General features: G+C 40.8%; 1 protein-coding gene across 1 annotated transcript in view; it reads right to left on the bottom strand.

The window, feature by feature from the left end:
- Positions 1-4,007: 4,007 nt before the first annotated feature.
- The window catches only part of htr5ab (5-hydroxytryptamine (serotonin) receptor 5A, genome duplicate b), a 44,699-nt gene continuing 36,096 nt past the window's right edge, over positions 4,008-12,610 (bottom strand). Inside the window, exon 3 of the mRNA XM_010885478.3 lies at positions 4,008-5,513. Within this exon, the coding sequence (XP_010883780.1) occupies positions 5,181-5,513 (333 nt within the window). The 3' untranslated portion in view covers positions 4,008-5,180. The remainder of the gene's footprint in view (positions 5,514-12,610) is intronic.

Genomic DNA, 12,610 nt, shown 5'->3' on the forward strand with positions numbered 1-12,610 from the left:
CAGCATCTGGCACACTGTACTTTGGAGTGACACGACCAAAATAGAGCTTTATGGTCACAACCATAAGCATTATGTTTGGAGAGGGGTCAACAAGGCCTAGAGTGAACAGAATACCATCCCCACTATGAAGCATCGTGGTGGCTCACTGATGTTTTAGAGGTGTTTGAACTCTAAAGGCACCAGGAATCTTGTGAAAACTGATGGCAAGATGAATGCAGTATGTTATACTGCAGACAATTTGCATTCTTCTGCACGAAAGCTGCGCATGGGACACTCTTGGACATTCCAGCACGACAATGACCCTAAGCACAAGGTCAAGTTGACCTTCCAGTGGTTTCAGCAGAAAAAGGTGAAGGCTCTGGAGTGGCCATCACAGTCTCCTGACCTTAATATCGTGCCACTCTGGGGTGATCTCAAACGTGCGGTTCATGTAAAACGACCAAAGACTTTGCATGACCTGGAGGCAAGCCCATTTGACTTGGTGGCAAGTCGAATAGGCAGCTATACTACCTGAAAGAATTTGGGGCCTCATAGACAACTATTACAAAAGACTGCATACTGTCATTGATGATAAAGGGGACAATACACAGTATTAAGAACTAAGGGTATGCAGACTTTTGAACAGGGATCTATAAAAAATAATTCTTTGTAGGCATGTTTTGTTTTATGATTGTGCCGTTTTATTATAACCTACAGTTGAATAAGAATCCCATAAGAAATATGGGTTTTGCCTGCTCAGTCATGTTTTCTAATAGTACATATATTATCAATTCTCCAAGGGTATGCAAACTTTTGAGCACAACTGTACATAATTTTTTTTGCATTTTCGTCACTGCTGTAAACTGCCTTGTCCCCGTATAAATCTATACACTGTAATCATATAACAAGGAAGCCAGTCCAGAACATGGTTTGGAAATGTGTTTCATGTCATCATGAATGTAGTATCCTTTAATGATCCATGCACTTTTATATTTCATCTTCCTCCTTTCTCAGTGTACGGTGTGAGAGACTACAAAAGGTGCTTATTAAAAGGTCTATTTGGGGTTAATTATGGCTCAAGGGGTGTAATATATGGTGAATATTTGGCAGCAAAGGGCTTTAGGTAAGTGCGTCGATTATCTTTGGCCACGGTATATTGACCATCCATCCATCCATCTTCTTCCGCTTATCCGGGGCCGGGTCGCGGGGGCAGCAGTCTAAGCAGAGATGCCCAGAATTACCTCTCCCTAGACACTTCCTCCAGCTCTTCCGGGGGGACACCGAGGCGTTCCTAGGCCAGCCGGGAGACATAGTCCCTCCAGCGTGTCCTAGGTCTTCCCCGGGGTCTCCTCCCGGTGGGACGGGCCTGGAACACCTTCCCGGGAATGTGGAGGAGCAGCGGCTCTACTCTGAGCTCCTCCCGGGTGACCGAGCTTTTCACCCTATCTCTAAGGGATCGCCCAGTCACCCTGCGGAGAAAGCTCATTTAGGCCGCCTGTATCTGGGATCTTGTCCTTTCGGTCATGACCCAAAGCTCATGACCATAGGTGAGAGTAGGAACGTAGATTGACCGGAAAATCGAGAGCTTCGCCTTACGGCTCAGCTCTTTCTTCACCCCGACAGACCGTTACATCGGTCAATCTCCCGATATATTGACCATTTAACAGAAACTTCTGAAGCACCTCCTATAATAAACTTGCTACCAACATAGATTATGTAGTTTACTTTTAATAATAAAAAGTTACGTTTCATTCATGCCTGTTACAGACTTAAGCAATAGGGCACAGAGGGGTGTGGTATATGGTCAATATACCATGGCTAAGAACTGTTCTTTGGCACAAAGCAGGACGGAATTCCTAGACACAGTGGTAGCAGTGGTATATTAGCAAAATACAAACCCCTGAGACACCTTATAAATTGGTTACCAAAGCAACAAGAGCAGTTGCTTGGGTAATGCATTTGTAATACAACGTGCCTAAGACAAGCTCTTAGCCTAGAGATGTTGAAATCCACAAATATTAATCAGAAGAGATTTGTAATTCATGAACAGCATGGAAGTTGTTTATTATTTCCACTACTATAATGTTCTTTTGGAAATCAAGTGGTTAGCAAAAATATTAAATTATAACTTACCATTCTGCAAGCAATGTGTTAGCAGGTGGATTTGCACACACGCAGCGTCACGGGTCCAGCTTCTGGAGGGTTGCATGGATGTCAGGCAACATAGAGCAGCGCATTCTATGTACTGTATTAACGGATGTTTACCAACCGCCTGTTAAGCAAAATTGACAGACATTGTTTTTTTTACCTCAAAAACTGTTTTTTGATTGTCAAAGTAAATATTTTACATGTCAGGTCTAATGACTGTTAAGCAAATGTATCCATGTCTAAAACTATATATCATACATGTTGGTGAATTGTAAAATGTAAATAAAAACAGAATGCAATGATGTACAAATAATTTAAACCCTATATTCAATAGAAAATATTACAAAGACAACATATCAAATCTTAAAACTGAGACATTTTATTGTTTCTTGAAAAAGATATGCCCACTTTGAATTGGATGCCAGCAACACGTTTCAAAAAAAGTTGGGACAGGGGTACAAATGCCGGGAAATGTTGTGTAACGCTAAAAACCTAAACCTGGTGAAATATCAAACATTGTAATTTCAAACACTGTAACGAAGACAGAAATATGCAAGACTGTTTAGAAAGGGAGAATGTATGATTAAATTGTATTTGAAAAATGAATACATATTTGAAATTGTGTTTAGGTTTTTATTCGGGAAAAAAAGCATTGGCCAATTTACCCCTAGATGGCTCAACTTACCCCTTGACCAGGATTTCTTACCCCCACCCTGGGGAGGATCGATCCATAGGACCACATATTTTCAAGGCCCTTTGTCATTGGTGCTTTATTGGTAGATGAATATGTTTTATTTCTTTTCCCCCTGTCTAAGGGACAATTTAAGTAAAAATGGGCTCAACGTACCCCACTCTCCCCTACCTGTGAAGTGCTCTGGACATCTCTAACACAACTATGTTACCCGTGCTCTGTTCCCACAACATGTCCCGGTCAAGTGAACTGACGATCAATAGTTTTGTGGATCAAAAAAGAAACATTTGCTAAATACTAGTTGGGGGGTGTTAAGTTACAGTTTATTTTAATGAATTCCAGGCACCACTTCTATACGTGCATCAAAGTTCCTTTTTTGAATATACCACGTTCTTCGTATATATTGAAAATTGCTGTATTTACATAGATCAGAATCATTCTATGGATCCAATTTCTGTCCGTACGCCCTCCCACTCTGCCCGAGGGGGGAAGAGCTGAATTCACTTTGAAGTGGAGATGTGAGTGTTGCAGCATAGAAGGGCCAATGCTGGCTAACCCCCTAATCCTCTCTCTTTCTCTTTCTCTCTCACATGCACAAATGCACACACTCTCTTTACACCAGACAGCCAATATCAACCCATCTCCTTCCTGACTGGGATGTCTTGCCTTTCCTGAAGAGGAGCTATAGGCGAGGTGTGCTATGTAGGTGAATAATCAGTTAGCCCGGGGGGCTAAATCTGGAAACATGAGAGGCAGAGCAGAAAATGAGCCAGTCCATCAGAAAAGCACATTGGTTTTCCTCGCTTCAACATCAATGGCTTCCTCACATCTTCTCCAGCCAGATCAACTCAACCAATTAATCTCTAAAGTGAAGCATACACTGTGTAGAACCAAAGTACACTAGGATACAATGACAGTGGTACTCAATATCTTACTGTGCTGAAATGATTGTGAAGAACCATAATCATGTGCACCTTCTCTATATAAGAAGATACCCTTTCTTTGGCTAGTATAACTTTGTACAATTGAGAAGTGAGGATAAAGATCATCCTTGTTTCATTAGCATGCATTTATTTAGCTTTGATACACTTTTACCTTCTTCGGATACAGCAATCTGAAACAGTACTTTCTCCAGGTGTCATTTGCAAGAGGATCAGAATGATTTTTTATTAGTTTAGTTTGTGAACCAGACATTTCTTTAATTCATACAGTGCATCAATATTTACATCTAGATTGTAATGTGCTGCCAAGCAATCCACTTAATTTTTAACAATGCAGTCCACAGTTGGTTGGTTCTAGTGCACGGCTTGTAACTGAGTCCCATGGTTTATTATGAAATCCCAATAAATTTGTTTTCAGTCCATGTTGTATGTGAAGACAAACCGTTAAATTGGATCATATGACGGTTTGTTCTTTCTAGAAAACTAAAAAGTGTTTCTCTGACATCTCTATAAAGGCCTGAAGAAAATAATATTTTGTTCACTTGTAAGTCAGTGTTCTGGGAAAGAAGGGCCAATGTCATGGTTCCCCTTGCTTCAGTACCTGAGCAACAGAACTTTTTTTGTGATGGGTAATTAAAACAGATGCAATTAAGATTTCCTTCAGCCAAATTTGTAAAATGGTATAATGCCTAAACAGGGTTAGCGATTACCAAAATATGGGGTGTTGCTGAAGGACCATATCATTTCCTTCCATTACTGCTCATGTATTGAAGCAAGTTCATCCTTCTTTTACTGCAATGCAGGGCTAGACTGACTGGTGCTCACTTCAAGTTTCAGTGATGCTCAAAGGTCATACACTGTAAGTTCTGAATGTCTTTGAACACATTGCTTTCAAGTGGTTGATGGCAGAGCCGGGAGGGTAGCAGCTAAAAGAACTGCCCTTTTCAGGGATCTTACTAGCTTTGGCAAGCTAGCCTCCTGGTGTTGGTCTGCTTGTCTGTTTCAACCTCAGCATTGTTTTTAACTTGAGCCTAAAACTCAGTCCCAACCTCAACTTCAGCATTAGTCTTAGCCTAAACCTGAATCTCAGTCCCAACCTCACCTCAGCATCAGTCACAACCTGAGCCTGAATCTCAGTCCCAACCTCAACCTTAGCATAAGTCACAACCAGAGCTTCAATCTTAGTCCCAAACTCAGCACCAGCCTCAACCTGAGCCTCAATCTTAGTCCCAACCTCAACCTCAGCATCAGCCTTAACCTCAATCTCAATCCCAGACCCAACCTCAACCCCAACCTCAGCCCAAGCCTTAGCATCAAATAAACAGAAAATGGTAGCCAATGTTCTGTGATCAGGACAGCCACCCGTGGATGTTAACAGTAATTTGGCACAGCCTGCTTCCGTTCAACCTTCGTCTCCTGTGTCAGCGCTGGCGGGAGAACAGGTTCCTCAGGGCGTTGTTATAGTTCTTGTTGAAGGCGGTGTAGATGAGCGGGTTGAAGAAGGAGTTGGAGTAGCCCAGCCACAGAAATATGCTCTTCCAGATGGGGGGGATGTCACAGTGGCACAGCGGCATGATGAGCTCTGCGAGGAAGAAGGGGATCCAGCAGAGGACGAAGACGCCGATCAGGATTCCCACCATCAGCGCTGCCTTCTTCTCCTTCTGCTCGCGCCATGTGTCACCGTCCGTCTGGAAGGTCACTGTGGCGTGACGCACTGTGAACACCATCTGGGGCTGCCGTGATGCCTCCTTTACCTGCCAATCAGTCAGCCAATCAATTAGTTAATCAAAAGAAATCAACCAGTTGATACTCCCATTATTAGAGATTTGAAGAAAAACAGGCTGTTAGTTTTACTGTTTTTTCATAGACATAAGTCATGACAAGCCATCAAACAATCAATGCTATTGGTAAAATAACAAGACAATTTGTTAATTGAACGACCAGTAAGTTAGATCAACCATGAGGACAAGTCAATAATGCATTATTGAAAAACAAGCAAAATAGTGTCTTATGAAACAATAAGTCAAATATTTCAAGACATAATTTACAAGTCCCAGCCAAGCCATCATCCCCATAGAGTTTCTGAAAAGAAGAAATGTAAAACATTCCTCTGACGGGAAGCTTCTTTGTTATGTAGATCCCAATAGAGCAGTGTTTCTATGGAGATTTCTACAGCAACGTTGTAGGTGAATATATATGTAAGTTATGAGTCACAAAGGATGTGTCGTGTAAAAATGTACTTAACTTACTAATCACAAACACAATCTGTAAATATAACTATAACATTTTACAAAACAATGCCATGAACCAAAAACGAATGAGTAATCAAAATATCAAAAACAAATACATTTCCCATTTTCTGCTATATTGAATTGTTTTGAGTAGTTTGGTCGACAGTTCTTTGTATTTCCTAATGTATTATTATTGAATTAATTGACTATTTTCAAACCTAATGCCACCCAGTGAGCTATTGTTTGCTCTTAGTGTACTGCTGGAAAGAACTGTTTGTCCAAATACAATGCTTTTTATTGAGAATGAGTTGACTACCGACCAACACCATGCATATAGAGAAGGGTACAAAACCTGTACAGTAGTGCACTCAGATGACTGATTATTGGCAATAATATTTTAAAAGTGCCATTTGCAAGATTTCCACCATATAATACAAAATTCAAAAGGACCTTTGTCAACCCCTTGTCTACTCTTCAAACTTCCTGTGTAAGCAAAACTCAGACAGAAAGAGTAAGCTATTGAATGGAAGTGTCCAGCACCGCCAAGGTATAACAGCACTGCTACAAAGGGGAATTGTTTTTTACCATTAGGCTGGACAACAGAAAACATAAAAACTCACCTAAGCCTCTAAAATGGAACGCTGGCTGAGCTGGAACGACCAGCGCGAGCCCATAGCAAATGAATTTAATCAAACCTTTGTTGTTTGAATATTTTGATAGACACCATTAACTAGCGTTAAACTGAGTAACATTTCTTATTAAGTTCACCTCCACCACAAAAAGCATCTATGAATTTTATGGATTTGCCACTGGCCGTTTTAACAGCTTATTAGCCATTCGTGAATGACACTGATACAATAACTACTGTATCAATATAGGTGACGATAACAGACTTTTTCGTCAAGTGAAAGGACGAGAGAATCGTGTAGCCAGCGAAGTGTTTGTCTATCCTGAACAAATCCTGAGACATAATTCGTAAATCCACCAGAAATAGTCGCAATATAGTAAACAGTTTTATTTTAGGCTTCCCATAACATATCTACTCAAGGTTGTAGTCAGCGAGGTTTTTATCTATACGAAAAGCATGTTTAATAATAACATTGTAGTTAGAGCAGCATTGGTAGATTTGAGTTCAGCCTTTGACAACATTTCGTTTTTCATAGGTTGTTATAAAAACATGAAAAGGAGCCGTTATGTCTTACCCAGCCATCTCACGGTTGGAAAGGTACCTAACCAATAAAACTCAGAGAATGTTCTTCAGTGTCCCTCAGGGCAGCTGCCTTGTGCCACTACTCTTCTCTATTTCTACAAATTATTTGCAACCTGTCTTACAATAAATTACATGAGGATGTATGTCAATGATTCAACACTTTACATATCAACACACAAACACAGTGAGCTTGCTGAAACGAACAGTATCAGAATGGTATTATACAACAAACATGTTTGTTGAGGGTGCGGTTTGTGTGGTTTAACACAGTAAGTTCCACTAATGAACCAAAACATTATGGCCACTCGCAGGGGAAGTGAATAACGTTAATATAATCTCCTAACAGGGCACATGTCATGGTCTGAGTAGATAAAATGGTAAGACAACAATCAGTTCTCATATTCTTTGTGTTGGATGCAGGAAAATTGGGCAGGTGTAACCTGAGTGACCTGATTGAAACCTGAGTGACTTTTTAACAAAGGCCACGTTTTTAAAGGCAGACGACCATGTCAGAGCATCTCTGAAATGACAAGGCTGTGGGTGCCACAGTGGTGAGGCAGCATTACCTGTACTTTTCTTTGGGGTAGTGGCAACATGATGCACATCTACACATACCACTTCTAATATACATATTCTTAATACTTCTAAATACTTGTACATTTTCTGCCCTCTATTTGCACTTCTTGTTAGATACTTACTGCATTTCGTTGTACTGTACTTGTACCGTTCAATGACAATAAAGTTGAATATAATCTAAAAATGCTAAAATGTCCTCCCTGTAAAACGTCCTCCCTGTAAAACGTCCTCCCTGTAAAACATCCTCCCTGTAAAACGTCCTCCCTGTACATTAGATGTGGAACTTTACAAACTCCTGAGTATTTCGTACAATACATTCACTGCGGCACTGAATAGTTTTTCCGCAAAAAGCATCCTTTGTACATTACAGTGGGGCGGAGTGGGTTGGACTTATCCCAACAATAATATCAAAATAGGCTTTATTTATATTAGATAGGTTCTCTACATTAACTTACTTAAGCTCTAACAATTTCTCAGTGTACACCACCTTCAAATATCTTTAACTTATGTAAAGTATTATTTAAATAGTAATTTAGTTTTGTTTATATTATTCCCAGATTGTTTTTCTTTTGAAAATTTACATAATGAACACTATATATACACAGACTTTTATTTTGAAGGCACATTACGAAAACGGAGGTCTTATTGTTGCCTCTGAATCTCTAATGTTGCCTGAATGACCCTAATCTATTGTAGACCACGGTAGCTATTGAGTTGTGACAGTTAGTTAACTAGCTTACTTCTTTTGTTGTCACTCAGACGATTGCTACTGTACCTTCTTTATTTCAACATGACAGCCACTTACTGACAGTTCAACACAAACGTGCACAGACACAGCTTGATACTGTGAATGTCGGGTGCGGGATGTTTTTGCTCTCCTCTGATGCTTGCTCAAAGGTAAACTGTGTTCAGCTTTGGGAAAAAAATTGTATTTCATAAAACTATTCTGTTTTTCTGTGGCGGTACACCACAAGCTGGGAGCCGCTGTCATTACAATAAGAGGGAAACACTGTGAGTACCTACCGACAGTAGTCAAACCACAAACCGGCAACAAGGGGTTGGGTGCCCAAGGCTCATTGATGCGTAAGGCCAACAAAAGCTATTCCGTCTGGTCCGAACCGACACAATGTCTACTGAGGCAAAAGTCACAGAAGATTTGAATGTTGGTTAAGGGAGAAATGTGTGACAACACACAGTGCACTGTACCCTGGTGCGCATGGGACTGTGTAGCCACAGATCGGTCAGAGTGCACATATCACCCCTGTTCACCGTTGAAAGCACTTACAATTAACACACGAGCGTCAGAACTCAACCTTAAAGCAATGGAAGAAAGTTGTCTGTTCCGATGAATCCCGTTTTCTTTACATCACGTGGACAGCTGTGCATGGGTGTGCGGTTTACCTGGGGAAGTAATGGCACTAGGATGCACTGTGGGAAGACGACATGCCGGTTAAGGGATTTTTCTGATGCTCTGGGCAATTTTGTGCTGGGAAACCCTGGAACCGGGCATTTATGTGGATGTCAATTTGCCACCTACATAAAAGTCATTGCAGAACAAGTACACCCCTTCATGGCAATGGTATTCCCTGGTGGCAGTGGTCTCTTTCACTAGGATAATGCACCCTGCCACACTGTACACATTGTTTGGGAATTGTTTGAGGAACATGATGAAATGTTCAAGGTGTTGCCCTAGACTCCAAATTCCCTAGATGTCAATCTGATTGAGCATCTGTGGGATGTGTTGGTCCAACAAGTTTGATCCATGGCAGCATCACCTCGCAACTTAAAGGACTTGAAAGATCTGCTGCTAATGACTTGTGGCCAGATACCACAGGACACCTTCAGGGGTCTTGTAGAGTCCATGCCTTGGTGGGTCATTGCAGTTTTGGCAGAGGACCAACAGCATATTAGACAGGTGGACAAAATGTTTTGGCTCATCAGTCTATTTCTAGACTTGTTTGTTCCATTTGTTAGTTTACAACATTGCAGAAAATGAATAAAAAAACATGGAGGAAAATAAATGTGTAATTCTGTTTGGGGAGAAGTGTGCTGTATTTATAAAGCTTGAGTTAATGAAGCCATTACAACTGCTCTGCTTAAACATGTACTCAAGGAAAGAGACATTTTGTCATAGCTACAAGCTATTGAAGTAGTATTATTGTAACCATACATATTGTTTGGTGAACCAGCAATTCTCTGAAAACATTGACCCATGAAGCATCTTTACATGAGAAAAATTGAGAAAGCAGAGTACACATTTTTTTTGGGTGGGGGGAACATCTGTTTTTGATGGTTTCCCAAATTCCACAGAGTTGTGCAAGCATCACATTGGAATGATAACCAGTCATTGTGGTTCCATAGTGAGTTATATGTCCATATTACTTTTATCTTTTTCCAAAGTTGATTACAACTTTGCTGCTAGCTACCATTCATTAAATAGCTGTTATGTGGCAACATTTACTTTAAGTAAGTCAACCTTTGAAACAAAAACCCACTTACTAAAAGAAGGACGAATCACAGGTCATCTGGTCATGCTTCCAGGTTGGAAGCATGACCAGATGGACAAGGACAGGGACAACACAGGGGAGGGGGAGCTGTCAGCACAGTGGCAGCTGAAATCGTCAGGTATCGTCTTGATCTGCAACACAACCAGGAGGACTTTGTACAGGGACAGAAACGGGTCTTTCAAGCCTGGTACTCCTCAGGTGTTGGCCAGGACCCCATATCCTCCTAAGTTTAAAATGGCAGGAGACAGGGAACATTTAGAAAATACATTCCTTATATCTACAAGGATTGTGTGGCAAGAACATCAACACAACCAGCATGTCATTATGCATTCAAGGGGCATCTAGGTATTCGCTAATTGGCATGTCTCTATAACATCCAGATGTTGACTAATACTCCAAGTATACTATACCATTCACCAATTGAAATAGATGACACATTTTCAAACTACATCCCAGGTTGTCCACATGAGCTAGCACCTGGGACGTGATGCAGCTGAGGGCAAATATCAACGTAGGCTGCTAGTGGGAAGCAACTGCCGGTGCTGTAGGCTCCTTGATAACAGTGGTGCTTTGGTCATTCATATTGGCATGTCCTTAATGTATGCCAGGGACTAAGGTTGGCTAATGGGCATGTCACTAAAATTAGAAAAAACGTAGTCACCAATATTAGCGCCATTATTGGTGTTGGTATTGTTGGTGTATTGATGGTGTATTGTTGTTGTTGTCAGACCGACAGCAGCTGCAGTAGTTAACTAGTTAATGGTGCAATTTCGTGGGAAATCCAGAGTAAGCATATGACATCACATTGACATCAGCTGTATCCCTTGTAGCCATGGCCGTATGTATGAGGGCACCCTTTGGCAGGGCCGTTACCAAGAATCCTGGGCCGCCTGAAAAATATATACCTGGGCCCCCTCACTTACTTTATGGATGACATTGATATTATTATGATCAGTGGGCCCTCCCAAGCCATGTGAATCATATCCACCTTTCCCCATGTTAGCAACAACCCTGCCATTTGGAGCTCTGCCCAAGCAAATCAAGTCATATTGCGATAATGTCTGGAAATAAGACCTGATAGGCCAGTTGAAATAAGCCACAACAGTTTAAACAGTACTGACTAAACTGATGTATTGCATTTTTGAAACAACGATTAACTGTACTAGTCAGGCCATGGGTTTGTTTTGGTCAGGTGCAGCAAAGAAAGACGTAGAACACGCATTGCCTTTAACACACACACACAAAATTGACAGTAAAAGGGCTAACATTAATAGCATGCTTGCCAGTCTCTATTGGCTGAAGATCGAGAAGAGGCATTTTGGATTGTTGAGAAATATTATTTTTAGGCAAAACATACTGCTCAGATATGCACAATTACCCAACAACTCTTCACAGTTGTGGTATTCTCTTCCATCTCAACTATGCAAGCAGTGAAATAGGATTTCAAAAACAGATATAGCAGCACCCCACAGCAAAGTGGGACTGGAAAGAGACACACCCACAACCACACACACATGACTGACTATAAAAAGCCATCAGACGTTAGAATTGAAGTGCCTTTTATATTCATCAGGGTTATTATCTGTGAAAGTCTTAGCGTCTTGAAAAAAGGTTCTAGAGTACATGGCTGTATTTATTTTTGAAATCTCGACCAATGCAGATAGAAGAACAGGTGATCCCTCGGAGCTAGATTCCTCTCTACGTTTTTTTCTTCCAGGGAGTTTTCCTTAAGATATTGTGCTTCCAACTCTGCATTGATTGCTCTTTAGTGGTTTACGGCTGGTATTTCTGTGAAGTACTTTGAGACAACTTCTCATATAAAAGGTTCTTCATAAAAGTCAATCATTTTATGAGGCAAGTGTTAACCTGTGTTGAGGACATTGGCTTGAAGGCAGCTGTGTTCTCTTTTGTCCATCTGCCTGTCATTCATCATAGCTGCAGTTCAGTAAGCATTCTTGAGATCGTGAAACATGAGGCAGGAAGGCAGTGTTACTGGGAAAACTACTTTACATCTGTAAAGCTTAGCTTCTTATGTAGTCAAAAGATCACATGTGTGAGAGCTGACATCTGATTTGTCAATGTTAAACTTTCAAAAACTATCAAAAACTGCTGCAGAAAAACTAATCCATGATTTTGTTACTTCTAGATTAGATTACTGCAATGCTCTACTTTCCGGTTACCCTGACAAATCAATAATTAAACTTCAATTAGTGCTGCACACGGCTGCTAGAATCCTAACTAGAACAAAACAATTTGAACACATTACTCCAGTACTAGCCTCTTTACACTGGCTGCATATTAGGGTTAGGGCTGATTTTAAGGTTTTA

The sequence above is a fragment of the Esox lucius genome, chromosome 21, assembly GCF_011004845.1.
Source record: "Esox lucius isolate fEsoLuc1 chromosome 21, fEsoLuc1.pri, whole genome shotgun sequence".
NCBI classification, from domain to species: domain Eukaryota; kingdom Metazoa; phylum Chordata; class Actinopteri; order Esociformes; family Esocidae; genus Esox; species Esox lucius.